Genomic DNA, 21878 nt, shown 5'->3' on the forward strand with positions numbered 1-21878 from the left:
CCTTCCTTCCTTCCTTCCTTCCTTCCTTCCTTCCTTCCTTTCTTCCTTCTTTCCTTCCTTCCTTCCTTCTTTCCTTCCTTCCTTCCTCCCTCCCTCCCTCCCTCCCTTTCTTTTTTTGATGGAGTATGGCTGTGTCATCCAGGCTGGAGTGTGATGGCACGATCTCAGTTTACTGCAACCTCCGCCTCCCGGATTCAAGCAGTTCTCCTGCCTCAGCCTCCTGAGTAGCTGGGATTACAGGCACCCGCCACCACACCTGGTTCATTTTTAGTTGAGATGGGTTTTCACCATGTTGGCCAGGCTGGTCTTGAACTCCTGACCTCAGGTGATCCACCTGCCTCAGCCTCCCAAAGTGCTGGGATTACAGGCATGAGCCACCGCACCCGGTCTGTGCATTTGAAATATGTTGGTGCCACGGACAGCAACCCACTTAATTTGGGAGGCTATAGATACACATGTATTGTTTTCTTTTCATTAATTCTTTTTTTTTTTTTTTTTTTTTTTGAGACGGAGTCTCGCTCTGTCGCCCGGGCTGGAGTGCAGTGGCCGGATCTCAGCTCACTGCAAGCTCCGCCCCCCGGGTTTACGCCATTCTCCTGCCTCAGCCTCCCGAGTAGCTGGGACCACAGGCGCCCGCCACCTCGCCCGGCTAGTTTTTTGTATTTTTTTAGTAGAGACGGGGTTTCACCGGGTTAGCCAGGATGGTCTCGATCTCCTGACCTCGTGATCCACCCGTCTCGGCCTCCCAAAGTGCTGGGATTACAGGCTTGAGCCACCGCGCCCGGCCTCATTAATTCTTTTTAAATTGTACAATGCCTTCTATAAAGGACTCCGGTTTTCCATTTATTGGAACAATATAAAGTTTCCCTTTCAAATTAATTAATTAATTTTTTTTACTTTAAAGAATTTTTTTTCATGTTTTAGAGATAGGGTCTCACTCTGTCACCCAGGCTACAGTGCAGTGGCATGATCATGGCTCACTGCAACCTCCCTGTCCTGGGCTCAGAGGATCCTCCCGCCTCAGCCTCCTGAGTAGCTGGAACTGCAGACTCGCACCACCAAACCCAGCTAATTATTTTTCTTTTTTTCTTTTTAGTAGAGATGGGCTCTCGTGCTGTTACTCAGGCTGGTCTCAAACTCCTGGCCTCAAGTGATCCTCCTGTCTTGCACTTTTTTTGTTTTTAATACCCCAATCCTAAATCAGAAAAAAAAAAAAAAATCTTCAAAGGCTTTCCACCCAAAATGGGCCGAACATTGTAAACAGCATTTACTCTCTCAGATCTTCCTTCACTTATTTTATGTAGTGTGAGTCATGGTAACTATGATTTCCTTAATATTTTTTCTCATTTTATTGGCTCATTTCTTCTGCTTTAAATTATGTATTTTTATGTATTTGTTTATTGAGACAGAGCCTCCCTCTGTCGCCAAGGCTGTAATGCAGTGGCCTGATCTCCGCTCACTGCAACCTCCGCCTCCTGGGTTCAAGCGATTCTCCTGCCTCAGCCTCCCGAATAACTGGGATTACAGGCATGTGCCACCACACTCGGCTAATTTTTGTATTTTTAGTAGAGACAGGGTTTCCCCATGTTGACCTGGCTGGTCTAGAACTCCTGACCTCAAGTGATACACCTGCCTCAGTCTCCCAAAGTGCTGGAATTACAGGTGTGAGCCATCACACCCGGCCCTGATTTAAATTCACTCTAGGCCAAGCATGGCGTCTCACTCCTGTGTACACTTTGGGAAGCTAAGGAAAGAGGATCTCTTTCTTTTTTTTTTTTTTTTTTTTGGAGACAGTCTCGCCCTGTTGCCCAGGCTGGAGTGCAGTGGCATGATCTCGGCTCACCGCAACCTCCACCTTCCAGGTTCAAGCGATTCTCCTGCCCCAGCCTCCTGAGTAGCTGGGATTACAGGCGGGCATCACCACACCCAGCTAATTGAGGGAGGATCTCTTGAACCCGGGATTTCAAGACTAGCCTAGGCAACATAGTGAGACCCCATCTCTACAAAACTAAAAACAATTAGCTGGGCCAGGTGGTGCGTGCTTTGGGAGGCCAAGGCAGGAGGATCACTTGAGCCCAGGAGTTCAAGGCTGCAATGAGCCATGATCGCACCACTGCACTCCCGCCTGAATGACAGAATGAGACCCTGTCTCTAACTAAAAAGGAAAAAAGAAGTGCATAAACCATGAGCTTAGGGCTCAAAGAGCATTCACACCATGTAATCAGCGTCCCAGAAGCCTCTCTCATGTCCCCTTTTTTTTTTTTTTTTTTGAGATGGAGTCTGCCACTGTCCCCCAGGCTGGAGTACAGTGGCGCGATCTCTGGCTCACTGCAAGCTCCGCCTTCCAGGTTCACGCCATTCTCCTGCCTCAGCCTCCTGAGTAGCTGGGACTACAGGCGCCCGCCACCGCGCCCGGCTAATGTTTTGTATTTTTAGTAGAGACGGGGTTTCACCGTGGTCTCGATCTCCTGACCTCGTGATCCGCCCGCCTCGGCCTCCCAAAGTGCTGGGATTACAGGCGTGAGCCACCGCACCTGGCTTCATGTCCCCTTTTCTTGCAGACTTTTAGCAGGGGTCTGATGCATTGTGTGGACTGTGGACTGGTTGGTTGGGGAGAGATGGGAGGCTGGTTTAGAGGCTGATGCAGTTGTCCAGACTTCAGGCCATGGGAGGCAGAGAGGAAGGAGAGATGCGAAAGGTATGTAGGAGACTGAACTGGCAGGACTGGGCTTCTCTTGGTGTGGGGGACAGGGGGCTAGGAGCATCCATTTGGCTCCCAGCCACTCTGATGGGGACTTTGTAGGAGGCGGTGGTGGAGAGGATGGTGGTGGTGAGGATGGTTCTGTTTGGGCTACACTGAGAGTGGGAACTGGGGGACATGGGTGCTCGTCCCAGAAGGAGCTCCCCGCCGTCCCCCCAACCCCCTCCTGTCACTGGCTTTACCTCTGCCCTGGTGTACACAGTCTGGTTGGGGAGAAGATGAAAGCCTATCTGGATGCGGACACGGGGATTTCAACACCCCATTCATGGGGCCCAGGACAGCCCCCAGTGGAATAATCACCTTTTGTCCTCCTTCTGCCTGGACTGGGGACAGCTGGGAGATGGGAGCTGAGAACCGCGAGGAGGGGGAAAGTCATAGTCCAGTCTTTGCTTGTTGTTGGGGGGCGGGGTGCACATAGTTGTCTGGGCCTCCTGGCCTCAATGCAACCCACTTCTCAGGCTGCTGGGATACTGGCACCCCCAGGCCAGATCAGCCCCCACCCTCGGGACAGGCAACTCCCAGAGACCCTGCCAGGAATCCTCAGCTTCCCCACCTCTATCCCCTGCCACCTTGGCCCAGGAATGAGGGAGAAGGAGCCCCGATCCTGACCGCCACGGATTTCAAATCCCAGGCAAGCCTGCCTCCTCACCCTCCCAGCTCCAAGGTGGGCCCCTCCAGTCTGCTCCTGCTTCGCGCCCTGGGGAACACCGGCAAGACGAGGCTTCATCCTTCCCTGTCTTTGGTGATTAGGGCTCTTGAAAGCCCTCCCATCCCTTCATATCCCTTCCCAAGTCCATCTATTGCCTGCATTCTCTACAGTACAGCCGGCAGCATAACACAGCGGTCATATTGCAGCATCAGGTCCACCATCTCCCAGCTGTATGACCTTCACTTTGCAAAGCCTCACTGTTCTCATCTGTAAAACGGCATTCGTGATCCACTTACCCCTTACCGTTTTTGCCAACTTCAATGAGCAATGTTTTCACAAGGCTTAGCCCAGTGTCTGGCCCACTCTAGGTATGGTAGCTATTGTTATCATTATTGTTTCTCCAACTAGATTGCAGACCCTCGAGGGCGGACACCAGATCTTATTCAGTGGTTGCCCCTGGCATGGGGTGGATACTCAGGAAATGTTTGTTGAGTGACTGAATCAAGGTGATGGCTACAGAATCATAGAAAACAGCAGCCAGAAGGGGCTTGGGAGATTAACAAGGACAATTTATCATTTGACCAGTGGGAAATGGTTGTCTCTCTCTTTCTCGCGCGCTCTCTCTCTCTCTCTCTCTCACACACACACACACACACACACACACACACACACACACGCACACGCACAAACACCCCAGCAAAAGCGAAGGATTCATACCTGGGGGAATGTTCTGGGCTCTTTCTGTCCCTTCTTCTACAGTCAATCCAGGATCGAATCACTTTGTCTGCCCCTGGAAGTTTAGGAGGAAGAAGGATCTTCCAAATAGAAATCAACACAGGCGTTTCTTCTTTTCTTTCCACAGCTGGAAGGTGAGCAGAGGCAAAGTCCCTGTCCATGGAGCTGGCTGGTGGCCCCAGCCTGTCCCCATCCGACTTTAGGGACAGCGAGAAGCAAAGGGGAGTGGAGGTGGCCGGCACCAGCTGGAGCGGCCCCAGAAAAAGGGCACCCAGGTGAAGGCGGAGCTACGTGGTGGGGGGAGGCATGGACTGTCAGGGCCAGGCAGCCCCTCCTCCCCCCACAGCCCCCCCACCCCAGGGTTCAGGTTTCAGAAAGTCCTGGATAGGTCTCCACCCCTTTGCAGGGCAGCCAAGCATCCTGATCTTTGGAGGTAACCCTGATCCAGCCCGGGAGTCCCCATGTCCCCATGATGATGTCCTGACCCATGTCTCAGCTAAGGGTTTAGAAATGGTCCCAGGAGCCACAGTGTATGGAGTGGGTTTCCCACATAGGCAGGACCTCACAACCTCACTCGGAGTCTGCCGATTTTGCCTTATTTTTTTATTACTTTTTTTAGATAGAGTCTCTCTCTGTCACCCAGGCTGCTGGAGTGCAATGGCACAATCTCAGCGCACTGCATCCTCCGCCTCCCAGGTTCAATCAATTCTTGTGCCTCAGCCTCCCGAGGACCTGGGATTACAGGCATGTGCCACCACACCAGGCTAATTTTGTATTTTTAGTAGAGACTGGGTTTCTCCATGTTGACCAGGATGGCCTCGAACTCCTGACCTCAAGGGATCCACCTGCCTCAGCCTCCCAAAGTGCTGTGATTATAGGCTTGAGCCACTGCGCCCGGCCTAATTTTGCCTTCTTGTGTAGTTCTTTTTTTTTTTTTGAGATGGAGTTTCGCTCTTGTCGCCCAGGCTAGAGTGCAATGGTGCAATCACAGTTCACTGCAACCTCCTCCTCCTGGGTTCAATCGATTTCTCCTGCCTCAGCCTCCCAAGTAGCTGGGATTACAGGCATGCGCCATGACGCCCGGCTAATTTTGTATTCTTAGTAGAGACGGGGTTTCTCCATGCTTGTCAGGCTGGTCTCGAACTCCTGACCTCAGGTGATCTGCCTGCCTTGGCCTCACCAAAGTGCTGGGATTACAGGCGTGAGGCACCGTGCCCAGCTAGTGTGTAGTTCTTCTTGAGTTCTGGTGCTTTTTGGGCTTTTGTAGTTATAGGTGGCAGGAAATGATGTGTGGCTTATTTTGTAGTTTGTAACCGCAATAAAGGGCTATGCTGGGATCCTGTATCTTTCCCATGGAGGCACAAACTCTCAGAGCTGGAGGGGCCCTTAGAGCCCCTACAGGACAGTTCCCAAACCTGGTGGTGCATCCGCATCCCTACCAGGGGCATGTGTTTATTTATTTTTCATTTTATTTATTTATTGAAACAGGATCTTGCTCAGTCACCCAGGCTGGAGCGTAGTGGTGATCATAGTTCACTGAAGCCTCCAACTCCTGGGCTTAAGCGATTCTCCCACCTCAGACTTTTAGCATGCTGAGACCACAGGTGTGTACCAGCACGCTTGCCTTATTTATTTATTTATTTATTTATTTATTTATTTATTTATTTTTGAGATGGAGTCTTGCTCTTGTTGCCCAGGCTGGGGTGCAATGGTGCGATCTTGGCTCACTGCAACATCCGTCTCCCCGGGTTCAAGGGATTCTCCTGCCTCAGCCTTCCAAAGTGCTGGGATTACAGGCATGAGCCACTGCACCTGGACAAAAAAAAAAAAAAAAAAAAAAAAAAAAAATGTTGAGATGCTCTTGAGGATCAAACAAATTGGGGACCAGTCCCAGCTTTTTATGGTGAGGCTGGGGAGACTGAGGCCAAGGGAGGAAAACAGGTGTCACGGGTGTGGGCCCAGCGGGACTTAATTTCCTGGCTCCTGGTCATGATGCTGTTTCCTGTTTCTTGGAAAAAGAAAGTACTAGATGCGCCAGGCGAGGTGACTCACACCTGTAATCCCAGCACTTTGGGAGGCCGAGGTGGGCAGATCCCTTGAGGTCAGGAGTTCGAGACCAGCCTGGCTGACATGGCGAAACCCCGTCTCTACTAAAAATACAAAAATTAGTCAGGCGTGGTAGTGGGTGCCTGTAATCCCAGCTACTTGAGAGGCTGAGGTGGGAGAATTGCTTGAACCCGGGAGGTGGATGTTGCAGTGAGCTGAGATTGCGCCACTGCACTCCAGCCTGGGCAACAGAGCGAGACTCCGTCTCAAAAAAAAAAAAAAAGAAGAAGAAAAAAGAAAAGAACAAAGAAAATACTTGATGGAAGGCTGCCATCACCATGCTGCAAAATGACACCCCTGCTGCCTGCACCCATCCTTCTTCCCTCCCTCCTCCCCTGGCCTGGGGAAGCCCCTTCCCCAAAGTCCAGATTCCATTCCTTCCATCATGTCAGGGACCTCCTTCCCTCCATCTGCACATCTATCTGTCTTCCACGTTTAGCTGCTCCTTCCCAACCAGATTTTTCTGCTTCTAAGCAAGCTCTCATCTTTCTCATTTTTTTTTTTTTTTTTTTTTTTGAGACGGAGTCTCGCTGTGCTCCCACGCTGGAGTGCAGTGGCATGATCTCGGCTCACTGCAAGCTCCGCCTCCCGGGTTCACGCCATTCTCCCGCCTCAGCCTCCCAAGTAGCTGAGACTACAGGCGCCCGCCACCTCGCCCGGCTAGTTTTTTGTATTTTTAGTAGAGACGGGGTTTCACCATGTTAGCCAGGATGGTCTCGATCTCCTGACCTCGTGATCCACCCGCCTCAGCCTCCCAAAGTGCTGGGATTACAGGCTTGAGCCACCGCGCCCGGCCTCATCTTTCTCATTAAAGCAAACAGTGGCCAGGACTAGTGGCTCATGCCTGTAATCCCAACACTTCTGGAAGCCAAGGCAGGAGCATCACTTGAGGCCGAGAGCTCAAGACGAGCCTGGGCAACGAAGGGAGACCCCATCTCTATAAAAAATTAGAAACAGAGCCAGATGTGATGGTGCACACTGGGCTGTAGTCCCAGCTACTTGGAAGGCTGAGGTGAGAGGATGACTTGAGACTGGGAGGTTGAGGCTACAGTGAGCTATGATTGTGCCACTGCACTCCAGCCTGGGCGACAGAGAGAGACCCTGTTTTAGGGGAAAAAAAGAAAAAAGAACTATGATGAGATATTGCCACCCACTTGTCAGAATGGCTGAAAAAAACATGGTTGGTGATACCAAATGCTAGTGAAGATATGGAGACACTGGATTCCTCACACATTGCTGATGGGAATGTAAAATGGTCCAGGCACTCTGAAATATAGTCTGACAGTGTCTTAAAAATCTAAATGTACACTCACCATATGAACCAGCAATTGTACTCCTGGGCATTTATCCCAGAGAAATGAAAACTTACATCTTCACAAAAAACCAATATACGAATGTTCATAGCAGATTTATTTGTAATAGCCAAAAACCGGAAGCATTCAAAATTTCCTTTAGCTGGATGAGGTGGCGTGTGCCTGTAGTCTACCTGGGAGGCTACCTGGGAGGCTGTGGCAGGAGGATCGCTTGAGCCCAGGAATTTGAGACCAGCCTGGGCAACACAGCTAGACCCCAACTCTACCAAAAAAAGATAAAATTAGCCAGGCATGGTGATTCTTGTGGACCCAGCTACACGAGAGGCTGAGGTGGGAAGATCACTTGATCCCAAGAGGTTGAGACTGCAGTGAGCTGTGCTTGCGTCACTGCACTCCAGGCTGGGGGACAGAGAGAGACTCTGTCTCAAAAAAAATAGAAAAGAAAAAGATAAAAAGGAATAACTGTTGATGTATGTAACAACTTGGATGGATCCCAAGGGCATTATAATGAGTAAAAAAAGCTAATCTGAAAGCTCACACATTGTATGATTCCATTTCTACAGCATCTTCAAAATGATGAAATTGCACAGGTGAAAAACAGATTACTAATGCTTAGGTTAAAGGATTATGGAGGACAAGAGTGGGTGTGAGCCGGGCGCGGTGGCTCACGCCTGTAATCCCAGCACTTTGGGAGGCCGAGGCGGGCGGATCACGAGGTCAGGAGATCGAGACCATCCTGGCTAACACGGTGAAACCCCATCTGTACTAAAAATACAAAAAATTAGCTGGGCGTGGTGGTGGGTGTCTGTAGTCTGAGCCACTCAGGAGGCTGAGGCAGGAGAATGGTGTGAACCCGGGAGGCAGAGCTTGCAGTGAGCCAAGATCGCGCCACTGCACCCCAGCCTGGGCGAAACAGCGAGACTCCGTCCAAAAAAAAAAAAAAAAAGAGTGGGTATGATTACAAAGAGGTAGTACAAAGGAGGTATTTATGATGATGAAACAGTTTTGTATCTTAATTGTGTATGATAAAATAACAGAACTATACACACACCTTGTATCAATGTCATGTTCTTGGTTTTGGTATTATAATTTTATGTAAGATGTAAACATTGCTGGGCACAGTGGCTGACGCCTGTAATCCCAGCACTTCGGGAGGCAGAGGCGGGCAGATCACCTGAGGTCAGGAGTTTGAGACCAGCCTGACCAACATGTAGAAACCCTGTCTCTACTAAAAAATACAAAATGAGCAGGGCGTGGTGGCACATGCCTGTAATCCCAGCTACTCAGGAGGCTGACGCAGGAGAATCGCTTGAACCCAGGAGACAGAAGTTGCAGTGAGCTGAGATTGTGCTATTGCACTCTAGCCTGGGCAACAAGAGTGAAACTCCCTATCAAAAAAAAAATAATAAAATAAAATAAAATAATAAACATTGAGGAAACCGGGGTGAAGAGTACCCACATATCCCTATACATTCCTTTCTTTTATTTTTTCGTCTTCTTTTTTTTGAGATGAAGTCGTTCTCTGTCACCCAGGCTAGAGTACAATGGCGTGATCTCAGCTCACTGCAACTTCTACCTCCCACGTTTAAGTGATTCTCATGCCTCAGCCTCCCAAGTAGCTGGGATTTCAGGTGTGCGCCAACATGCCTGGCTAATTTTTATATTTTTAGTAGATATGTGGTTTCACCATGTTGCCTAGGCTAGTCTTGAACTCCTGGCTTCAAGCAGTCAGTCTGCCTTGGCCATTCAAAGTACTGGGATTACAGGCGTGAGCCACTGCACCAAGCCCCATTTTAATATTTGTATTCGAAAGCAAAATATTTTAGCATTTCTCTAAGTCACCCCTTCAAGGTGTGATACATGGATTCTGACAAGTGGTTTTTCCTGACATGAGAAGCTGCAGGTGCCTAGGGGTTGAGTCACTGATTTTCCTCCTCAAAGACCCTTTGGGAGCCGCCTGGCATGACTGGAGAGCGGGAAAATCTGACTATAGTCTGTAAGTGGATTCTCTCTGAGTTTGCCTATTAAGGAATGTGGTCCTCTTCAACACTTCAGCTCCTGGGAGGTCAGTAACGCGCAAGCGCTGATGATTCCATTTAGGACAATTAGGAAAAGACCTTCTCATGCAGGAACAGGCTCTTCCTCCTCCTCCTCTTCCTCCTCCTCCTCCTCCTCCTCTTCTTCTTCCTCTTCTTCCCCTTTCTTCTTCTTCTTTTTCTTTTCCTTCTTCTTCTTCTTCTTCTTCTGCTTCTGCTTCTGCTTCTGCTTCTGCTTCCTTCTTTCTTCTTTCTTCTTTCTTCTTTTTTGAGGCGGACTCTTGCTCTGTCACCCAGGCTGGAGTGCAATGGCGTGATCTCAGCTCACCGCCACCTGCGCTTCCTGGGTTCAAGTGATTCTCCTGCCTCAGCCTTCTGAAGAACTGGGATTACAGGGGCCTGCCACCACGCCCGGCTAATTTTTGGATTTTTAGTAGAGATGGGGTTTCACCATGTTGGTCAGGCTGGTCTTGAACTCCTGACCTCGTGATCCACCCGCCTCAGCCTCCCAAAGTGCTGGGATTACAGGAATGAGCCACCATACCCGGCCAAAACAGAATTTTATATAAATGTCACCATATAGTGGCCAGGCGCAGTGGCTTATACCTGTAATCCCAGCACTTTGGGAGGCCAAGGTGGGCGGATCACGAGGTCTGAAGATCGAGACCATCCTGGCTAACATGGTGAAACCCCGTCTCTACTAAAAAATACAAAAATTAGCTGAGTGTGGTGGCGGGCGCCTGTAGTCCCAGCTACGTGGGAGGCTGAGGCAGGAGAATGGCGTGAACCTGGTGGGAGGAGCTTGCAGTGAGCCGAGATCGCGCCACTGCACTTCAGCCTGGGTGACAGAGCAAGACTCTGTCTCAAAAAATAAATAAATAAAAATAAAAAAGTCACCATATAGCATAAACACTTTTGGGTCTGCTTTATTTCACTCAGCATAATTATTTTATTTTTTTAGAGGCAGGGTCTCACTCTGTTGCCCAGGCTGGAGTGCAGAGATGAGATCTCGGCTCACCACAGCCCGACTCCTGGGCTCAAGCAGTCCTCCTGCCTCAGCCTCCCAAATAGCTGGCACTACAGATGCGAGATGTGTGCCACAGTACCCAGCACAACTCTGAATCTTATGCAGCCATGGTACATTTGTCAAAACTGAGAAATTAACATTGGCACATTAATATTAACCAAAGCACAGATTTTATTTGAATGAATATTACCAGTTTTCTCACTAATGTCCTTTTTTCTGTTCCAGGAGCCAATCCAGGATACCACGTTGCATTTAGTAAGCATATTTTAAAATTATGATATATGCATTAAAAGGTCTGGAACAAGGTCCAGCATGGTGGCTTACGCCTGTAATCCCAGCACTTTGGGAGGTCAAGGTGGGCAGATCACCTGAGGTCAGGAGTTCAAGACCAGCCTGGCCAACATGGTGAAACCCTGTCTCTGCTAAATTAGCCAGGCGTAGTGGCGCATGCCTGTAGTCCCAGCTACTTGGGAGGCTGAGGCAGGAGAATCCTTGGAACCCGGGAGGTGGAGGTTTTAGTGAGCCGAGATCGCGCCACCACACTCCAGCCTGGTGACAGAGTGAGACTCCATCTCAAAAAAAAAAAAAAGGTCTGGAATGATTCAGCACAAACTATTAACTAAGACAATGGTTACCAATGGCTGGGGGTGATGGGAGTGGATTTGGTTTTTATTTTAGATTCTATTTTTTAGGTGATTTTAAATGCTCTATAATGAAAAGCAGGCTAGGGCTAGCCGCAGTGGCTCATGCCTGTAATCGCAGCACTTAGGGAGGCTGAGGCAGGTGGATCACCTGAGAGCAGCAGTTTGAGACCAGGCTGGCCAACATGGTGAAACCCTGTCTCTACCAAAAATACAAAAATTAGCCAGGCATGGTGGTGCACACCTATAATCCCAGTTACTCAGGAGGCTGAGGCATGAGAATCGCTTGAACCTGGGAGGCGGAGGTTGCAGTGAGCTGAGATTACACCATTGCACTCCAGCCTGGGCAACAAGAGCAAAACTCTGTCTCAAAAAAAAAAAAAAAAGAAAGCAGACTGGGTGCAGTGGCTCAGCCTGTAATCCCAGCACTTTCGGAGGCTGAGGCAGGAGGATCGCTTGAGCCTAGGAGTTCAAGACCAGCCTGGGCAACATGGTGAAACCCTGGCTCTACAAAAAAAAATAGAAAAATTAACCAGGTATGGTGGCACACACCTATAGTCCCAGCCACTCAGGAGGCTGAGGTGGGGGCATTGCTTGAGCCCGGGAAGTCGAGGCTGCAGTGAGCCGTGATTGCCCCACTGCATACCAACCCGGGGGACAGTGAAACCCTGTCTCAGCAAAATAAAGAGCCAGAATATTGTACAAAATATTTATTTTCCTTAGCTGCAGTCAGGGTCACATGTGAGATGAAATAGGCTATAAATTTTATATATCAGCCAGGTGGGTGGCTCACATCTGTAATCCTAGCACTTTGGGAGGCTGAGGCAAGAGGATTGCTCGAGCTCAGGAGTTTGAGACCAGCCTGGGCAAGATAGTAAGACTCTGTCTCTACAAGAAAAATAGCCGGCTATGCTGGCATGCACCTGTATCCCAACTACTCAAGAGGCTGAGATGGGAGAGTCGCTTAAGCCTGCGAGACACAGGCTTCAGTGAGCCAAGATCATGTCATTGTACTCCAGCCTGGGAAACAGAGGAGGATGCTCTCTCTCTCTCGCTCTCTCTCTCTCTATATATATGTATATATACATACACACATACACACACATACACAAACCCTTTCATATCTCTAATTTTCTGTTTTTTTGTTTTTGTTTTTGTTGCTGTTTGTTTTTTAGACGGATTTTCGCTCTTGTTGCCCAGGCTGGAGTGTAATGGTGTGATTTCGGCTCACCCCAACCTCCGCCTCCCGGGTTCAAGCGATTCTACTGCCTCAGCCTCCCGAGCAGCTGGGATTACAGGCATGTACCACCATGTCTCGCTAATTTTTTGTATTTTTAGTAGAGACGGGATTTCTCCATGTTGGTCAGGCTGGTCTTGAACTCCCAACCTCAGGCAATCGGCCCACCTCGGCCTCCCAAAGTACTGGGATTACAGGCATGAGCCACCGTGCCAGGCCTCATATCCCTAACTTTCATTTCATCTCCACTGTGCAAAATATGGGCTAAATCTCAACCCACTGAGGTCCCTCCAGCCAAAGTCTGGATACAGAATCAATGAATTCTGGCTATAGAATTAATGATCATCACTATGTATGTATGTGTGTCTGGCACGTTCTCAAATTTGTGGTTCCTCTTATTTTCCATCACACGCCAGGTATTTTGTCTTCCCAGGTTGACAAGTAGAAAGAAAAGTACTATTCTTTTATTCTTTTTTTTTTTTTTTTGAAACAAGACCTCACTCTGTCTCTCTGGCTAGAGTGCAGTGGTGTGATTGTAGCCCACTGCAGCCTTGAACTCCTGGACTCAAGTGATCCTCCCACCTCAGCCTCCCTAGTAGTTGAGACTACAGGCATACACCACCACACCTGGCTAATTTTACTTTATTTTTTGCGGAGATGGAGTCTTGCTATGTTGCCCAGGCTGGGCTGGAATTCCTGGACTCAGTTGCTCCTCCCAGCTCTACCTCCCGAAGCAAGCACTGGGATTACAGGCATGAGCTTCCATGTCTGGCTTTGAATAGTTGAATAGTGCTTTTTTTTTTTTTTTTTGAGACACAATCTCACTCTGTTGCCCAGGCTGGAGTACAATGGCACAATCTCGGCTCACTGCACCCTTTGCCTCCCGGGTTCAAGCAATTCTCCTGCCTCAGCCTTCGAAGTATTTGGGACTACAGGCATGTAGCCACACCCGGCTAATTTTTTGTGTTTTTAGTAGAGACAGGGTTTCGCTGTGTTGCCCAGGCTGGTCCCCAGCTCCTGACCTCAGGTGATCCACCCGCCTTGGCCTCCCAAAGTGCTGGGATTATAGATGTGAGCCACCTTGTCTGGTGAATAGTGCTATTTTTCAAAACACCTACTGGATATCTGGGTGAGTCCATAAAGTCCTTAAAATGGCCAAAATATCACTTTGGGAGGCCGAGGCAGGCGGATCACTTGAGGTCAGGAGTTCAAGACCAGCCTGGACAACATGGTGAAACACCTTCTCTACTAAAAATGCAAAAATTAGCCTGGCATGGTGGCATGTGCCTGTAATCCCAGCTACTCAGGAGGCTGAGGCAGGAGAATCACTTGAACCTGGAAAGTGGAAGTTGCAATGAGCCAGAATAGCACCACTGTACTCCAGCCTGGGCCACAGAGCAAGACTCCATCTCAAAAAAAAAAAAAAAGAGATGAAGAAGGCTGGGCGCGGTGGCTCACGCCTATAATCCCAGCACTTTGGGAGGCCGAGGCGGGTAGATCATGAGGTCAGGAGATCGAGACCATCCTGGCTTAACACGGTGAAACCCCATCTCTACTAAAAATACAAAAAATTAGCCAGGTGTGGTGGTGGGCACCTGTAGTCCCAGTTACTCAGGAGACTGAGGCAGAAGAATGGCATGAACCCGGGAGGCGGAGCTTGCAGTGAGCCGATCACGCCACTGCATTCCAGCCTGGGCAACAGAGCGAGACTCTGTCTCAAAAAAAAAAAAGGCCAAAATAATAACACATCTTTGCACTGGAGTTATTTTTTGGATGTATCTCCCCCAATGCACACATTGGGTGTTGTTAACTCAAACAGAAAGCATCAGAGAGACCCTTGAATCTTGGTTTGGTTCCTCGTTGGCTATGCAAACTTGGGCAAGTTCCTTAACTTCTCTGAGTGCTTATTCCCTCAGCTGTAAAATGGAGCAAATAGTGCCTTCCTGGATGAGTGTCAGGATTAAGGAACTCAGTCTAGTCCCTGCCATATTGAGAGTGAGCAATACCTGGTCATTATTGTTATAACAATTTTGGTCATTATGAAAGTGCTCTAAAAAGTCACTTTTTCTTTACGATTTGTGCATTATTTTTGGAGGATAGGGTCTTATTTAGCAAATACTTTCCACCTCACTCTGCCCTGAAGATTATATTTTCTTCTCAAAGTTTTAGTTTTGTTCTTTCCCATTCAGATTTTTAATCTATCTAGAATTCATTTTTATGTGGGAAGTGAAATCCAATTTTGCCCCAGATGGATAATAATTCATGCAGCTCCTTTTCTTGAAGAGTCCATCTGTTTTCTCCATCCTGTATCATGTTTCCACATATGCACGTGAATGCTTCTAGGCTCTCTCATCTATTCCACTGTTTCTGTTCTAACAGCAATGTGTCTTAATTATCATGTCTCTATAATATGTTTTTATATCTGTTAGGGTGTGTGTCTCATGATGTTCTTTTTCTCTCTTTCTTTTCTTTCTATCTCTCTTCTTTCCTTCCTGTCTCTCTCTCTTTTTCTTTCTTCTTTTTCCCTCCTCCCCCTCCTCCTCTTCCTCCTTTCTTCTTTTTTTTGAGACAGAGTCTCACTCTGTTGCCCAGGCTGGAGTGCAGTTGTACGATCTTGGCTCACTGCAACCTCCACCTCCCAGGTTCAAGTGATTCTCCTGCCTCAGCCTCCCCAGTAGCTGGGATTACAGGTGCGCACCACCACACCCAGCTAATTTTTATATTTTTAGTAGAGATGGGGTTTCTCCATGTTGGCCAGGCTGGTCTCAAACTCCTGACTTCAAGTGATCCTCCTGCCTCAGCCTCCCAAAGTGCTGGGATTACAGGCATGAGCCACCATGCCCAGCCTCTTCTTCCCTCCTCCTCTTCCTCCTCCTCCTTCTTCTTCATAGAGATAAAGTCTCACTATGTTGCCCAGCTGGTCCCAAACTCCTGGCCCCAGGCAATCCTCCTGCTTCGGCCTCCCAAAATTGTGTGCTGGGATTATAGGTGTGAGCCACCACACTCGTACCAGATGTTCTTTTTCTGCAAAAATCTTGACTTTTTGATCCTTATCTCTTCCATATAAATTTTGGAATCAGTTTACTAAGTTCTACCCACATATAGCTAAAACATGTTGGGATTTTGATAGAAATTACAGATTAATTTTGGAAGAATTGACATAATGATGATATTGCATTTCCCATCCATGAACATGGAATACCTCTGTAAATTTAGGCATTCTTTACTCTGACTGCCAATACAGTTTTGTTAATTTTTCCTCAAAGATCTTACATATCTTTTTTTGTTTGTTTTATACCTAGGAACCTCATATTTTGTTTTAGCAGTTGCTTTTGGTACTTGGTTAACAGCATCGTCTTCTGTCTCATTTGAATCTGACACAGAGTTTTTCATGTTTTTGGTTATTTTTTGTTTTACTTTTTATTTTGAAATTAAACTGACGAGAGTTGCACAGATAACACTAAGAACACCTGTTTACCTTTTACCCAGGTTCAGCCAATATGAAGATTGATACATATCCTCCCTCTCTCCCTGTATCTCTTTATATTTATGTCTATATGTAACATATACACACATACATATATCTCTCCACGTGTGTGTGTCTCCGTCTCCATTTTCTTTTCTTTTTTTTTTTTTTTTTTTTGAGACTAAGTTTCTCACCCAAGCTGGAGTGCAGTGGCACGATCTCAGCTTACTGCAATCTCTACCTCCCAGGTTCAAGTGATTCTCCTGCCTCAGCCTCCTGAGTAGCTGGGATTACAGGCGCATGCCACCATGCCAGCTAATTTTTTGTATTTTTAGTAGAGATGGGGTTTCACCATATTGGTCAGGCTGGTCTCAAACTCCTGACCTTGTCATCTGCCCATCTCAGCCTCCCAAAGTGCTGGGATGACGCCACCGTGCCCGGCCATCTCCACATTTTTTTTTTGAGATGAGGTCTTACTCTGTTGCCCAGGCTGGAATGCAGTAGCATAATCGTGGCTCACTGAAGCTTAGAACTCTCAGGCTCAAGCAATCCTCCTACCTCAGCCTCCCAAGTAGCTGGGACTACAGGTGTGTGCCAACATGCCTGACTAATTTCTTTGATTTTGTAGAGATAGGGTCTCACTGTGTTGTCCAGGCTGGTCTGGAACTCCTGGGCTCAAGCAATCTTCCCACCTTAGCCTCCCAAAATGCTGAGATTACAGATATGAGCCATTGTGCCTGGCAAATTTTTAAATTTTTAAAAATTATATATATTATATATACCCACATATACATGTATAATTTTTATTTTTTATTTTTTTGAGGTGGAGTCTCGCCCAGGCTTGAGTGCAGTGGTGCAATCTTGGCTCTCTGCAACATCTGCCTCCCAGGTTCAAGCAATTCTCCCACCTCAGCTTCCTGAGTAGCTGGGACTACAGGTGTGTGCCATTATGGCCAGCTAATGTCGTTAGTTTTTGTATTCTTCCTCCTGTCTTGCAGGAATTTCACCCAGGGACAGCGTAGAGTAGGCCACTGGTAAATGCTGTACCTGTCAGTCCTTCATCATCTCCTGATAGGACCCTTGCAGTAAACTTTTTGTTGTTGTTGTTTTGTTTTGAGACAGAGTGTTGCTCTGTTGCCCAGGCTGGAGTACAGTGGTGTGACCTCGGCTCATTGCAACCTCCACCTCCCAGGTTCAAGCGATTCTCCCACCTCAGCCTCCCAAGTAGCTGGGGTTACAGGCATATGCCACCACACCCAGCTAATTTTGTATTTTTTGTAGAGACGGGGTTTCTCCATATTGGCCAGGCTGGTCTCGATCTCCTGACCTCAGGTGATCTGCCCGCCTCGGCCTCCCAAAATGCTGGGATTACAGATGTGAGCCACCGTGCCCAGCCAATACTGTTCCTTTCGTGGCCTCTTTTTCCCACAGGGCTAAGTCCAACATCTCAGCCTGGCACCCACAGGGTTCTGCCCGGCCTCCTAAACTGCTACTTTCACTCCCGGGGACCTGAGGCTTTAGCAGGTCTTGTTACCTACCCCAAACACGGGTCCTTGGGCTCTCAGTGCAATAGAAATTGACATGAGGTGGCCAGGCGCGGTGGCTCACGCCTGTAATCCCAGCACTTTGGGAGGCCAAGGCGGGTGGATCACCTGAGGTCAGGAGTTCGAGACCAACCTGACTAACATGGTGAAACCCCGTCTCTACTAAAAATACAAAAATTAGCTGGTCATGGTAGTGGGCACCTGTAATCCCAGCTACTCAGGAGGCTGAGGCAGGAGAATTGCTTGAATCCGGGAGGCGGAGGTTGCAGTGAGCTGAGATCGTGCCTGCACTCCAGCCTGGGCGACAGAACAAGATTCTGTCTGGAAAAAAAAAAAGAAAGAAAGAAAGAAAAGAAAAGAAATTGACATGAGGGCGGGACACAGTGGCTCACACCTGTAATCCCAGCACTTTGGGAGGCCGAGGAGGGAGGATCACTTGAGGTCCAGAGTTCGAGACCAGCCTGACCAACATGGTGAAACCCCATCTTTATTAAAAATACAAAAATTAGTTGGGCGTGGTGATGGGTGCCTGTCATCCCAGCTACTGAGGAGGCTGAGGTGGAAAATCACTTGAACCCGGGAGGCAGAGGTTGCAGTGAGCCGAGATAGCACCACTGCACTCCAGCCTGGGTGACAGGGTGAGACTCTGTCAAGAAAGAAAGAGAGAAAGAGAGAGAGAGAGAAAGAGAGAGAGAAAGAAAGAGAAAGAGAAAGAAAGAAAGAGAAGGAAAGAAAGGAAGGAGAGGAGAGGAGAGGAGAGGAGAGGAGAGGAGAGGAAGGAATTGACAGGAGGCTAAACGAGTTTTCCTAAACAAGGCTTCATTGGAGCTTATGCACAGACATAAAGGAGGCAGCATGAGAGAGAGAGGGAGAGAGAGGGGGAGAGAGAGGGAGAGAGAGGGGGAGAGAGAGGGAGAGAGATTGAGATTTTTCTGACTCTCCGAAAAAAGCCAGTAAGGCTTTTTATTAGGCAAAGCGTGGGAATTGACATCAGGGGTAGGGCATGCAGGCTGGGCTGGGCAAAGTACGTGAGGGTATGCAGGTTGGCATTATCTGGTTGCCATGGTTATCTTGAGTAATGGGCCACCTTGTGGTCTGGTGGGTGGCAACAAGGCTGTCAATCAGTTCAGCATTGCTTTCCGAGGTGGGACACTCCACAACCTTGGTTTGATATTTGGATCTCCTCAGGTCGGTTCCTGGGACTCTCTTAAGTAAAAGGCATGTTTCCACATGATGACGTCGGTGAGGTCATGGTATGGGTCTGGTGATGACTGGAAATGCAGGAAAGAATGCCGTGGTTGGGCCAGGTGCGTGGTGGGCCACGCCTGTAATACCAGCACTTTGGGAGACTGAGGCGGGCGGATCCCTTGTGGTGAGGAACTGGGCGTGGTGGAACAAGCCTGTAATCCCAGCTACTCGGGAGAGTAAGGCACAAGAATTGCTTGAACCTGGGAGGCAGAGGCTGCAGTGAGTTGAGATTGCACCACTGCACTCCAGCCTGGGCAACAGAGCGAGACTGTCTCAAAAAAAAGAATGCCCTGGTTGGGGTGAGCTGAAGTCAGGTCCCGCTTCTGCTCTCAGTATGAACTCCCGGGGATTCACCCAGGAATGAAGAACCCAGGGCCCCTTCTCCACCTCCCTTCACATAGCTGCCTCTGCCTGAACTGACCTACCCCCCCGGCCTCCCATAAAATAAGGCAGAGACCCATGAAATTCCTCCTGTCTCCTAATTGATACTGCCTCCTTTTTCTCACACTTGGAATGAGCTCCTTATGTCTCGGATCTAATCCCCCTGACCCTTCTTCAGTCAAGGGCTTTCTCCTGTGTCCCACACAGACCTGGGACAGCTCCCTTGTTGGACTGTGAGCTTATTAAGGGCAGGGCCAGCAGGGGATTGGAGGGAAGCTGTGATACATTGTGACGCACCAGGCAGCCAGCACACTCTTTGCAAACTTTAACATGAATACACGTGAGGATTTCCAAGCTAAAAACTTTCCTGTAATCCCAGCACTTTGGGAGGCTGAGGCGGGAGGATCACGAGGTCAGGAGATCAAGACCACCCTGGCTAACATGGTGAAACCTCGTCACTACTAAAAATACAAAAAATTAGCCGGGCGTGGTGGCGGGCGCCTGTAGTCCCAGCTACTCGGGAGGCTGAGGCAGGAGAATGGTGTGAACCCGGGAGACGGAGCTTGCAGTGAGCCGAGATTGCGCCTCTGCACTCCAGTCTGGGTGACAGAGCGAGACTCCGTCCCCCCTCCCCCCAAAAAAAACAAAACAAAAAAAATAAAACTTTCCAGTGGGCAGGGCAGGCCCGGTGGCTCACACTTGTCATCCCAGCACTTTGGGAGGCCGAGGCAGGAGCATCACCTGAGGTCAGGACTTCGAGACCAGCCTGCCCAACATAGTCAAACCCTGTCTCTACCAAAAATACTAAAATTAGCCGGGCGTGGTGCATGCCTGCCTGCAATCCCAGCTATTCGGGAGGCTGAGGCAGGAGAATCACTTGGAGCTGGCTGGGAGGTGGAGGATGCGGTGAAACAAGATCGCACCACTGCACACCAGCCTGGGCAACAGAGCGAGACTCTGTCTCAAAACAAAACACAATACAACAAAAACAAAAAAACCACACGCGTACACACACACACACACACACACACAAACAGCAAAAAAAAACTTTGACGTGAATACATGTGGGGGATTTCCAAGCTAAAAGCCAAATTCTACTGTGGTCAGGCTGGGGTGAGGGCTGAGAGTTTGCAGTTCTAACAAGCTCCCAGGTGTTACTGATGCTGCTGGATGGGAACCACTTTATGCAACAAGGGCCCAGCTGGCTAGGGAAGGGAGGCAGCTGAGAGCCCAGGTGGCAGCAGCCAGCATCCCACGGGTATAAGACGGCCAGTGGTGGCTGCCCGCTGCTCTGCAGGCGCCATGGAGCTGAGCTATAGGCTCTTTATCTGCCTTCTGCTCTGGGGTAGTACCGAGCTGTGCTACCCCCAACCCTTCTGGCTCTTGCAGGGTGGAGCCAGCCGTGCTGAGACGTCCATACAGCCCGTACTGGTGGAGTGTCGGGAGGCCACCCTGCTGGTCACGGTCAGCAAAGACCTTTTTGGCACTGGGAAGCTCATCAGGGCTGCTGACCTCACCTTGGGCCCGGAGGCCTGTGAGCCTCTGGTCTCCATGGACACCGAGGATGTGGTCAGGTTTGAGGTTGGACTCCACGAGTGTGGCAGCAGCATGCAGGTAGAGAGGCTGGGGCCCCAGCTTTGGTGGGAGGATGTTCGAGGCAGCTGGGGATGGGGAGTGTGGCCACAGGCAGTAAGAGGTGGGGTTGGGTGGATCCCTCTCATTTGTAGGTGGGGAGGTGGCCCAGTTGAGGCCTGAAGCTGGGCACTGAGGGCACCGGCGCCTAGGGCAGCTCCTGCCTCTGATTGCCAACACTGGGTAGGTGGGGTGGAGCCAGAGGTGGCAGTGCACTTCGGGCTGGCCCAAGCCACGCCACTCTGACTCAGGTGGGTTTGTGACACACAGGCATGCGTGATAGGGCAGCCCTGTGAGTAGCCTAAGGGGCTGTTTCTAACGCTTGGAGCATTAGAAACTCATTCTGAAGAGACCCAAAGTATTATCTTAAAAGCACCAAGTGGGCCAGGTGCAGTGGCTTATGCCTGTAATCCCAGCACTATGGGAGGCCAAGGCTGGCGGATCACTTGAGGCTAGGAGTTTGAGGCCAGCCTGGGCAACATAGTGTAGACCCCTGTGTCTCAAAAGCTTTCAAAGAAACTAACTGGGGCCTGGTATGGTGGCTCACGCCTGTAATCCCAGCACTTTGGGAGGCTGAGGAGTTTGAGACCAGCCTGGCCAACATGGTGAAACCCCGTCTCTACTAATAATACAAAAATTAGCCAGGCACGGTGGTGCGTGCCTGTAATCCCAGCTACTCGGAAGGCTGAGGCAGGTGAATCACTCAAACCCAGGAGGCAGAGGTTGCAGTGAGCTGAGATTGTGCCACTGCACTCCAGGCTGGGCAACAGAGCGAGACTCTGGCTCAAAAAATAAAATAAAATAAAATCCCACGTAGATAAGTGGTGTGGGGGCGGGGGCATCATAACCTTGGTGTTGAAGACCTTATAAAGCTCCAGTGGGTCCCTGGGGGCAGCTTCAAGGGGGGAGGGCTTAACCCGAGGTACATGCAGGAAAAGACCAAGAAATCCAGGCCAGACCTCCCTTCCCCTGGCTGGTGGGGAAAGAGGCTGCAAGGAGAGGCCTTACGGCAGGGCAGGGCTGGACGCACAGCTCCCTAGCTGAACCCTGAATCTCCTGGACCAAGTTCCTGTTGCCCCATGGAGGGCCTGTCCTCTCCCGC

The 21878-nt window shown here is 49.4% G+C and overlaps 2 protein-coding genes across 3 annotated transcripts in view; one reads left to right on the forward strand and one right to left on the reverse strand.

Annotated features, from left to right (window-relative positions):
* Nucleotides 1–4410, reverse strand: part of SSC4D (scavenger receptor cysteine rich family member with 4 domains) — a 25098-nt gene extending 20688 nt beyond the window's left edge. The window contains exon 1 of the mRNA XM_025379012.1: nucleotides 4128–4410. The gene's annotated coding sequence lies outside the window, so the exon portion shown is untranslated. The remainder of the gene's footprint in view (nucleotides 1–4127) is intronic.
* Nucleotides 1–21878, forward strand: part of ZP3 (zona pellucida glycoprotein 3) — a 49870-nt gene that overhangs the window by 11958 nt on the left and 16034 nt on the right. Inside the window, exon 2 of one of the 2 annotated variants that reach the window (XM_025379014.1) lies at nucleotides 20534–20758. In XM_025379014.1, coding sequence (XP_025234799.1) covers nucleotides 20696–20758 — 63 coding nt within the window. In that variant the 5' untranslated portion in view covers nucleotides 20534–20695. Of the gene's footprint in view, nucleotides 1–20442; nucleotides 20759–21878 lie in introns of those variants that run through there. The other variant, XM_025379013.1, reaches the window with a different exon arrangement.

This window comes from Theropithecus gelada, chromosome 3, assembly GCF_003255815.1.
Source record: "Theropithecus gelada isolate Dixy chromosome 3, Tgel_1.0, whole genome shotgun sequence".
NCBI lineage: Eukaryota > Metazoa > Chordata > Mammalia > Primates > Cercopithecidae > Theropithecus > Theropithecus gelada.